Source organism: Malus domestica, chromosome 13 (assembly GCF_042453785.1).
Source record: "Malus domestica chromosome 13, GDT2T_hap1".
Classification (NCBI taxonomy): Eukaryota; Viridiplantae; Streptophyta; class Magnoliopsida; order Rosales; family Rosaceae; genus Malus; species Malus domestica.
Genome location: NC_091673.1, coordinates 27,771,958 through 27,782,936, shown reverse-complemented (window position 1 = coordinate 27,782,936; position 10,979 = coordinate 27,771,958). Strand labels below are relative to the sequence as shown.

The 10,979-nt window shown below is 41.0% G+C and overlaps 1 protein-coding gene across 1 annotated transcript; it reads right to left on the bottom strand.

Annotated features, from left to right (window-relative positions):
- Window positions 1–6,774: 6,774 nt before the first annotated feature.
- Window positions 6,775–10,345, bottom strand: LOC139190914 (uncharacterized). The gene is made up of 7 exons (XM_070811404.1): window positions 10,219–10,345; window positions 9,849–9,930; window positions 9,448–9,644; window positions 8,432–8,555; window positions 8,079–8,291; window positions 7,161–7,562; window positions 6,775–7,069 (listed from the first exon to the last, which is right to left on the bottom strand). Exons 1-7 carry the CDS (start codon window positions 10,343–10,345, stop codon window positions 6,775–6,777), a joined length of 1,440 nt encoding a protein of 479 aa, XP_070667505.1.
- Between the last annotated feature and the right edge of the window lie 634 nt (window positions 10,346–10,979).

The following is a 10,979-nucleotide window of genomic DNA, read 5'->3' as shown; positions in this document are numbered from 1 at the left end:
TAAAGGCCTCCTTGTATTTGGTATTTTTATCAATCAATAAATATAGTTTTTTCGACATAAAATTCAACTTGGTATCAGATGAAGGTTGCTATGCAGGAACCACCTTGCATTCCGCCCGATTAGCCCACCACCGCACCAGATCACTCCGCACCGCTGCATCTATATGGACCCCTCCGACTGCAACCTACCTGTACCGGTTTGAATTTGTACCTACTTGAATTACAGCAATCATTGCAACCACGTTGATGAACTGGACTACCGTCGCACCGCTTCGCCGTACTCACAATCTTTGATTTTGCAGCTTTGCACCTGCATCAGTTTGCATCTACATCAGTATACATAACCAGATCAAAACTCGTATGTTCAAGTCGCCTGCTTGCTATCAGGTATCTTGTTCCTTAGTGTTGTCATGGAATTTGCAAAAGATGATTCCTTACAAGCTATTGGTGTGAAATTGAATGGAAATAATTATGTGTATTGGGCGTATGTGATGAAGAATTTTTTGATTGGAAAAGGTTTGTGGGGCTATGTTTCTGGAATGATTTCTATTCCAAATAACCCCAAAGATGAGAAACATGTTGAATTGTTAGTTGCATGGGAGATGAATAATTCGAAGATTATTACTTGGATTAATAATTCTGTTGATTTGACTATTGGAATGCAACTTGCTAAGTTCTCAACGTCTAAGGAAGTTTGGGATCACTTGGCAAAGTTGTATACCAAGGCCAATTTTGCTAAGAGGTATCAATTAGAAATGGAGATTCGTGGAATCCAGCAGGGTGATAAGAGTATTCAAGTTTTTTTTATAATGAAATGACCAATCTTTGGGATCAACTTGCATTGACTGAGCCTAAAGAACTTGGCATTGTTGAGCTCTATTGTCAATATAGAGAAGAACAACATCTTGTTCAGTTCCTAATGCCTCTTCAGGATGAGTTCGAGACACTCCGTAGCTCCATCCTTCCCCATCTGTTGATTATGTTCTTAATGAGTTACAAGCCAAAGAAGCTCGTGTGCAGTCGCATAGGCTCTCTTCATCTTTGTCAAACATTACAGCATTGGCTGCGGCAAGATCTCGTATTAGAACTGGGGTTGCTATAAATGAGTGTTCTTATTGTAAAGGGAAAGGGCATTGGAAATCCCACTGTCCTAAGAGATCTCAGCAACATGAATTTCCACAGAAGTCACCACTTGGAGCAGGAGCAGCTTCTGTTTTGCATATTGCAACTGATTCAGAATCTGAATCTAGGAAAGATGATTGGACATGGTAGCTTAAAGTCGGCATCGGTATCGGCATCGATATCTCCATTGGCATTAGCACTGGTGTGAAATCCCATCCCTGGAATTTCACCATTTATTACGTATCTCGTATTTTAAATTCGTATTTTGCGCTTACGTTATCTTTATTAGTTAATTTTAATTCCATTAATTTTAAGTTTAGTAATTGATTAGTTATCGAGTTACAAAATTTCATAATCAATCTTTATCTTTCGTTGACAATTTGAAGTTGCAACTAGTATTTTTAAATAGATCTTGAACCCACGAAAGCATAGGTGAAAGCCGTTTGCGAGTCCGAATTATAACGGTATAGTTATGGACGTTTGAAGTTGTGAAACTATAGATTGTGGGAATTATTTTAATTTCCACTTGGGGGAAAAGGCCCAAACACTTTTGGGATTAAAGGGCCGGCTATTATAAGGGAATTGGGCAAAAATTAGAAAGGGAAGGAAGAGAAGAAAAAAGAAAAGAAGAAGTGGGATTTTCTTTTCTTCCATTCGGCTAACTGTGCACCACAACACCATATCTTCAGCCGGTCCAAACTCAGCCATCTTCCACCATATTTTCAGGTAATCTTCAACCATCCTACACCTACCACATCTTCCACCACCTTCCATCTTTCATCTCCACCAAAAATCAAGGGTTTAAGGCCAAATTTGGGTGGAACTCCATAGGAGAACCCCGGGGATTCTCGACGACGAATTGTCGTTTCGCAGAGTATCACCATTAACCATCACCCTTAATCAACTTCCCTTGGACCCAGGAACAAGACCCAACTCGTGGTTGGGGCGTTGGAACACCAAGGAAGCCGAATTGAAGAACACCAACCTTAGGGTTCGTTGGGTGCGAGCCAATTTCAGGGCCTTCTCGGCCAAATTGGACTCGACCACAGGTATAAAGTTTACTCTACTTGTTGAAATCTTTATTCCTGTAAAATTTGAGAATTTTTGGAGAAAGTCAAATTTTCCGGTGTGTGACATTCGATTTATGAAAATGTTGTTGATTGAGTATTTTATCGATAAGGTCAGCCACTTGATTATTCTAACGATTGACGATCTTACCATTGAATTGACACAAGATTTTAGTATACTATGGTAGATATTGTTTAAGGACCTTAGGGACTTACTAGTGAAAATCTAGTGATTGGATCTTACGGAGCAAGTGACTTAAGATCATGGACCCTACCTTAGAACGACGGTTTGATTCCTCCATTAAATGTCGTTGTGGGAGACTTATGAGAGTTTTGGGTATATGAATTTATCGAGAGAAACCTAAATGTGGATTTGTGCTTTGTTTTAGGAGGTGATAGAGCTTGACGCCTTGAATTCCATGTTTAAGTGCGTTAGTGTGGATCTCAGGTGAGTGATTCTAATCTATGTGATATGGTTATTACTTTGAAATATTTTGTTCTAATAAACTGTGTGGTTACACCATGGATTCTTAAAATAGTTCTGATGCTAAATAATTGTTGCTATTAAGTTGTCGTCGATCTACTTATGAAACATTAGGTGACTTGGATATTTGAACTGTTGATGGATTGTGTTTGGAATATATATTTGATGGTTGATAAAAATGATGGATTGTGTTTTGGAATATATATTTGATGGTTTGATAAAATGATGGATTGTAAAGGACCATTACCCTAGTGTAATGGGGTTAGGTGACACTAAGTCTGCACCACGTAGCAATGGTACTGGATGGTCCTGCTTGGTTAATCCGCGTTAAGGGACCATACTATTTGTGGATTGCGCTTGGTTAATCCGCGTTGGGCGATCCTTATATCCTAGGTATGGCCATACACATTTAAAGGTGATCATGCTTGGTTAATCCACATTGGGTGATCACTTTCCAATAGTTGTAGGAGTGACTTTACTTGGTTAATCTGCATTGGGGGGTCACTACCTATTTGGTTATTTTCTCAGGGGGACTCTGCTTGGTTAATCCGCATTAGGGGGTCACTACCTACTTGGTTACTTTCTCAGGGGTAGGTCTGCTTGGTTGATCCGCTTTGGAAGGCCACTTCCTATTTGGTTACTTGCGTAGGCTTCAGCCGAACGACGTCTCTCTAACTCTAGTTTTGAATGTATCTATGAATGTGGCTTTGAGAACTCTGAGTTTTAATTTAGAAAACTCTTTGGATGTATGTGTGACTCCTTCGGAGTTTGCAAGGTTTGGTAGCGATTTGTTATGAATGATTTATATTCAAGATTTATAAATTGTGAATGATGGCTGGTTTTATTATTAGTATCATATACTTTGTATTATTTGTCGCTCACACAAGCTTCGTAGCTTATCCGGGTTGTTGTTTGTCCAGTGCACCATTTCGATCGTGTAGGCACTGATCTTACAGGTAACAAGTCTGAGTAGCTTCGAGAGGTTCATAGGTAGGGTAGCGGTACAATTATCAGAGATTTGGAGTGCTAGGTTACCCCTATATCCTATCTTGTACTTTATCTTTGGGACTTTCTTTTGAGCACCTCAAACTTGTTCTTTGTAAAGCAAATATTATGTTTCTTTTTGGGATGTACATATTTGTAAATATTTTGTGGAGAACTTAGCCACCGTCACATTATTTTGGTTTATCAGTTAAAGTATTTCATTCCATAACTTATACTGTATTCAACGAATGTTATTTTCCTTGTTACGTGTTGATTCTCGACGTATGTTGGGATCGGGGCATGAGAACTGGAATTTGGAGTCTTGCATCCACATCTACTTTGGCAAACTCATGTTTGTGTTCCGCCATGAGTTTGACGGGGGGTGTTGGAGTTTAGATTGTTATTAGTTATCTTGCGGGCCAAGGATTAGTTACTTGCCCATTCAGTATTTGTTGTTGTCTAGGATTTGTTTTAGGGTTTTAGTCTAGGGTTTGCTTTAGTCTTTCTCTATATAAAGGCCTCTTTGTATTTGGTATTTTTATCAATCAATAAACATGGTTTTTCCGGTATAAAATTCAATACACCTCAAGCCTTTTACTCTATGCACAACAATGATGGTAGTATGTCCGGAAATCGTGCCAATGAGGGATACCACCAGCAGCTGTATGCATGGACGAAGCTACATAAGGCCCAGGGAGGGCATTCGGCCCACTCAAATTTTTGGGTGAGAAAAGCAAAAATGTCATGACAATTAAAACAACAATTAAAATTATGATTTTGGTTCCAAATATTCCACGTTTTCTAACCTAAATCAAACTCAATTGAACTAGGGGTTTCATAAATTGACACACCCCGATCCTAGAATCAAGGCGTGCTGGCCGTCACGTGAGCGTGACGTAGCCAAAAGTGCGACACAGAAGCAAGATATAATAGAAATATGAAGGAATTTAAACCAACCACTAGCAGAATAACCTACTAGCATATAAGAGAGAGTTATAAAGTAAAACACACAAATTCAGAGCGTAGGTATAAGTGCAGTCAAGTAGGACCATAATTAAAGTACAACACCCGCAGGTGAGTCCTACATGCAGAACGTCTGTCAGAATGCCAAAAAAGACCTCGTGAGCCACCAACTGCTAACTAGAACCTGGAGGGGCGTAAAACAAAGATGAGTGGGTCAGTAAAACCAAAGATTTTCCAAAAGCATTTCATTTAAAACGTTTCTAACCCTTCACCGTAAAACCTGTATACTTTCCAAAAAAAATAGTATATAAACGTATATATACATATATCATCAAAACTCCGCTCACCATCTATCAACATAACATCTCAGAAAGAATATGCCATGCCATGCCAAAATATAATATGAATGCATCAATATAACTTAGGTGAAATAATAAATCAACCGGAGACCCTACAGTGGTCCTGTACGGCTGATTCTATAGCTCACTATCCCATCCAGCCAGAGTCACCAACTGTGACCTGTACGGCCCTGCCGGAGTCACCAACTGTGACCTGTACGGCACTACACTGCACATAAGTCAGACTACCTATAGTAGTCTGTACGACTAAGATGGTGAAATAATACGCTCTAGTGCTTCTCTCATCAATCATCTGTGCACATAATCTAAGGTCACCTACCAGTCGGAACCCCTCTAATGGTCTGTACGAATGGCATGTCGGAACCACCTCTAGTGGTCTATACGACATCCACCTACTTGGATCCAAGGCGAGCGTGCGGTGTGGTAAACAATATAAGCACTAACACCTAGGGTGCAGGTTATGAGCTTCCAATGCAATTCACATAAAATAAATCGAATGAATAATGTAAAAACTCACTTGTGCGTCAACAGCGTCAATTCACATATATATGCATCAATTATCAATTCAAATATCTCATCGATTGCATGCATGGCATTTTAAAACATATTTTCATATAATTGCATTTTCTGGGAAAAACAGTAGTATATAGGTAATACGAAAACAAAACTGCCCACTCACTAATAAGTCGATAGGTCGTAACCCCCGTGACGTCCCTGGATGCGCTCGTCCTTGGGATAGGTGTCACCTATATGCGAAACAACTATAAAAACGTTAATTTAAACACATAACCAACAATTCGAAATAACTTCTCATACGATGCTCAATTTGGGTATATGAATATACCACATCGACCTACTCGACGTCACGGACGTCGAGGAATTTTTAGGAAAATTTTTAGGCTTGCCACACGCCCTCACGCGCCGTGGGTGGCACGGGCCTACGCGCCCCCTCGCGCATCATCTTCCTCAGCCAGTCGCCGGACTGGTTTTTTTCCGGTGGCCGAATTCTGGCGAGTTTTAAAAATGCTTGTTCTCCTTCGTTTCTCAACCGATTTCTTTGAATTTTATATCAATTTGAAGCCCTCAACATGTAGAATCACGATGGACTAGTTTGAAGGTCTAAAATTCACTAAATTTTACCTGGGGAAGCACGATAGTTCATAAATTTTTGAGAACCTTCGTTCTCGGTCCTCCGACGTCCAAATATCACCAACGAAGTACCCCGAAGCTCGTGAGGATGTCCTTAAGCTCACTGTGAGCTTGAAATTCCCTGAAATGCAAGATTTCACATGTGCATGAACAGTGCACATTTTCAGGGTTAGGGTTTCACAACGATTCCGAGGGTTTCACTTCCTAAAATTAGTATCAATCAACTTAGAACATCAAGAGGGTGAAGAATCATACCTTATTTGCTTCGATCCACGAAGTTTTGGAGGGTTTTGGTGTTGTCCGTACGATCGAGGGTGAGAGAGAGTGAGAAAGACGTGAGGGAGGAGAGAGAGAGACACGGGGAAGAGGGGGAAGGACAGGTGAGTCCGTGTGTGAGGGTGTGTTCCAACCAAAACAATCTCACTTCAATCCCTAACCACACAAATTTACAACTCAATTTTCTCCAAAAGTTTAGGGATGATAATTAGTCCATAAAATATATACATATGTCAAACACGTACCTTAATACCCGTCAAGGGTATTTTCGTCATTTCGCACTCCCGATAAAAAAATTTCGGGACGGGCTGTGACAATCTCCCTTCCTTATAGAATTTTGTCCCCGAAATTCCCACAACCAAATAAACCGCTTAATATCCATAGAATAACCTTGGGTACATCTCTCTCATTCGATCTTTTGTCTCCCAGGTTGCTTCTTCTACAGAATGATTCCTCCACAACACCTTTACCAAGCTCACCGTCTTATTCCTTAGAACCTTATCTTTCCAATCCAAGATAGTGATTGGATCCTCATCATACGTCAAATCCGGATTAATCTCTAGCGGTTGAGGAGGGATTACATGTGAAGGATCAGAAATATAATGTCGAAGCATAGAGACATGAAACACATTATGAACCTTAGATAACTCCGGAGGTAACTCCAACCTGTAGGCAACTTCACCAATCCTTTCAATGATCTCATAGGGTCCTATGTACCTAGGACTTAACTTTCCTCTTTTCCCAAATCGTACCACACCTCTCCAAGGTGACAATTTCAAAAAATACCCAATCACCCACATCATACACTCGATCAGTAGCATGTCGATCCGCTAAACTCTTATGTCGATCCTGGGCTACTTTCAGGTTGGACTTAATCACCTGAATATTTTGAGTAGTCTCATTCACAATCTCTGGGCCTTCTAACACTCTTTCACCAACCTCAGAGCAACACAATGGCGTACGACACGCCCTACCATAAAGTGCCTCAAATGGTGACATCCCAATGCTCGAATGGAAACTATTATTGTAGGCAAATTCCATCAAGTCTAGGCGATCATGCCAGGAATCACCAAACCGTAACACTGAAGATCTCAACATATCCTCCAACGTCTGAATAGCCCTTTCTGATTGCCCATCAGTTTGAGGATGATAAGCAGTGCTGTAAAGCAAATTCGTACCAAGAGCTTCCTGAAAAGCTACCCAAAATTTAGAAGTAAATCTTGGGTCTCGATCAGAAATAATATTTATTGGAACTCCATGATACTTCACAATCTTCGTGATAAACAACTTAGCCAATTTATTTAGAGGATACTTTTCCCTCACTGGAATGAAGTGCGCTGACTTGGTAAGTCGATCCACAATCACCCAAACACCATCGAATCCATTTCGTGTACGAGGAAGCTTATATACGAAATCCATAGTTATATTTTCCCATTTCCACTGGGGAACGGGAAGTGGCTGCATTCGCCCAAAAGGCTTTTTTCTTTCTGCTTTGACTTGCTGGCAAATAATACATCTACTTACATAATCTACAATTTCCCTTTTCATACCCGGCCAATAATAAAATGGTCGAATGGTATGATACATCTTAGTTCCTCCTGGGTGCATTGTATAAGCTGAACAATGCGCTTCATCCAAAATTTCCTTTTTTAATTCCTCATTATTCGGTACATACATTTTGTTCTCCTGCATAAGCATGCCATCTGATTCTCGAATCCTAAGGTCTTTCTTTTTCCCTTCATTTCTTAATTGAACCATTTCTTGAATTTCCTCATCCACCATCTGAGCTTCGAGTATATGATCAACCAAAACTGGCCTGACTTGAAAACTAGCAAGAAAAGCTCCGCTTCGATCTTCCAACTCCAACTTTCTCCCGTTGCCCTTAGTTCTGCAAGAAGGGGAACACGACAAGCATATAAAGCATTGAGTCGACCTTGAGGTTTCCTACTCAGTGCATCAGCTACCACATTAGCACGACCCAGATGATACTTAATAGTGCAATCATAATCACTCAGCAATTCCATCCACCTTCGCTGACGAAGATTAAGATCATGTTGAGTAAATAGATACTGGAGACTCTTGTGATCTGTGAAGATCTTACACTTCTCACCATATAAATAATGCCTCCAAATCTTCAAAGCAAAGACAATGGCTGCCAATTCAAGATCGTGAGTAGGATAATTCCTTTCATGATTTTTCAACTGTCGAGAAGCATAGGCAATCACTGTAAATCTCAAAATTACTGCTATCATCAAGGAGTACCAATACTGGAGCATAAGTGAGGCAATATTTCAATTGCTGGAAACTCCGTTCACAATTCTCATCCCACTCGAATTTAACATCCTTCCTGGTCAACTTCGTTAACGGCAAAGCAATCATAGAAAAGTCCTGAACAAACCGTCGATAATAACCTGCCAAACCAAGAAAACTTCGTACCTAAGTGACGGTTCGATGTTGTTCCCAATTCTCCACTGCTACTATCTTTTGAGGATCTACTTGAATTCCTTGTGCTGATACAACATGCCCCAAAAATGCCACTTTAGTCAACCAAAACTGACATTTACTGAACTTGGCATACAACTGATGTTCCCTCAATTTCTTTAATACCAAGTTAAGATGTCGGATATGATCTGCTTTAGATTTAGAGTATACCAGAATATCATCAATAAAAACAATAACAAATTTATCAAGATATTGCTGGAATACCTCGTTCATTAGCCTCATGAAAGCTGCAGGCGCATTAGTCAACCCAAATGGCATAACCAGAAATTCATAATGTCCGTAACGGGTTCTGAAAGCCGTCTTAGGTACATCTTCATCTTTAATCTTCAACTGATAATAACCAGATCTCAAATCAATCTTAGAAAATACACACGCACATTTCAGCTGATCAAACAAATCATCGATGCGAGGCAATGGATAACGGTTTTTAATTGTTACCCGGTTCAATTGCCTATAATCAATGCATAATCTCAGAGTTCCATCTTTCTTTCTCACAAATAATACTGGAGCTCCCCAAGGTGACGAACTAGGTTGAATGAAACCTTTATCAAGTAGTTCTTGTAACTGAATTTTCAATTCTCTCAACTCAGCTGGAGCCATTCTATAAGGAGTTAGAGATATAGGGTCTGTAACTGGAAGCAATTCGATAGAGAATTCCACATCTCTATCTGGAGGCAACCCCGGCAAATCATCAGGAAATACATCAGGATAATGCCTGACCACACCAACTTCTTCCACACTGCTAGGAACAACATCATTTAACACCATATGTGCTAAATATCCTTGGCAACCCTTCGATAATAACTTCCTTGCTCTTATGGCAGAAATAACACCATGTCTCACCCCACTTCTTTGGCCCACAAAAGTAACCTCGGGTAGTCCAGGGCGATAAAAAGTAACTGATTTCCCATAACAATCAATATGGGCACGATTATAATGCAACCAATCTGCTCCGAGAATCACATCAAAATCCACAATATCTAATGGAATAAGATCAGCTGGCATAACTACGCCCTCTACCAACACTGGACACCCAAGATACACACTATCAACATAACACTTATCTCCTCTAGGCATGGCAAACTCTAAATCAAATCCTAGAGGTGAAGGGTGGGGTTGAGTCATTTGAGCAAACGTATGAGAAATCACAGAATGCGTAGCACCACAATCAATCAAAACTCTAGCAAAGTGACCAAGAACATTTAACGTACCCATGATCAAATCTGGATGGTTCTGAGCATCTTGCAGTGAGATGTGATTAACACGCCCCTAAGCTTGCTGTCGTCCATCACGACTTCTGATGCCTTGATTACCTCGCCCCTGAGAAGTACGTCCCTGGCCTGACTGACTAGGCTGCCTAGATGATCCTGCACCACCAGCAGCAACTTCTCCCTGACGGGGCTGGCCTCCCTGATGCCACTGAGATCCATCAGCTGGCATGGAAGAATAAGAAGAATAACCCCCAAGGTCCTGGGAATACCCCGTCTGAGAATAAGGCTCATGGGGATACTGATAAGGTCCGGAAGCATAAGGAGCAGCATCCCCCTAGTAGTGGTAAGCACCACCACGACCCGACTGGCCATAACTGCCTGGTCCAAAGCTCTGCTGAATCGGCGCTGGAGGTGGCATAGTGGTCTGCTGAGGTCTCTGCTGACCCTGGGGACAGTGAGAAGCCCGATGTCCCATTTGTCCACAAGCATAACAAGCATAACAAGCACCACCACCTCTCTTGCACTCACCATGATGACGAAAATTACAACGGCGACACCACGGAGCACCAGAACCACCAGCACCACCGGAATCCCTCTGCCTCTGAAATCTGGGTCCACCAGAAAATCTTCCACCACCTCTCCTCGGGCCAGTAATACTATATCCTCCACTAGAAGAACTCGAACTCGCTCCACTCTTCTTAAAATTCTGTGTCTTACGAGGTCCTGGAATGGAGATACCCTTACCTTTATCATCCTTCTTCTGACCATCATTCTTGTCCTCGTCATCCTCACTGTCACTGGGAAGATTATCGGAGTCCTCCATCCTAACCAAAATCTCGAAAAACTCATGATAATCGGCGCAG

What these genes read in the sequence shown, in the direction of transcription:
- LOC139190914 (XM_070811404.1), bottom strand. Translation starts at nt 10,345, where the DNA reads ATGCCAGCTGATGGATCTCAGTGGCATCAGGGAGGCCAGCCCCGTCAG. An exon ending in ACAAGAACTACTTGATAAAG is followed by an intron (nt 8,556 to 9,447) that starts GTTTCATTCAAC and finishes TTGAATTGGCAG; the next exon opens with CCATTGTCTTTGCTTTGAAG. An exon ending in CTTATGCAGGAGAACAAAAT is followed by an intron (nt 7,563 to 8,078) that starts GTATGTACCGAA and finishes TTTGCTTTACAG; the next exon opens with CACTGCTTATCATCCTCAAA.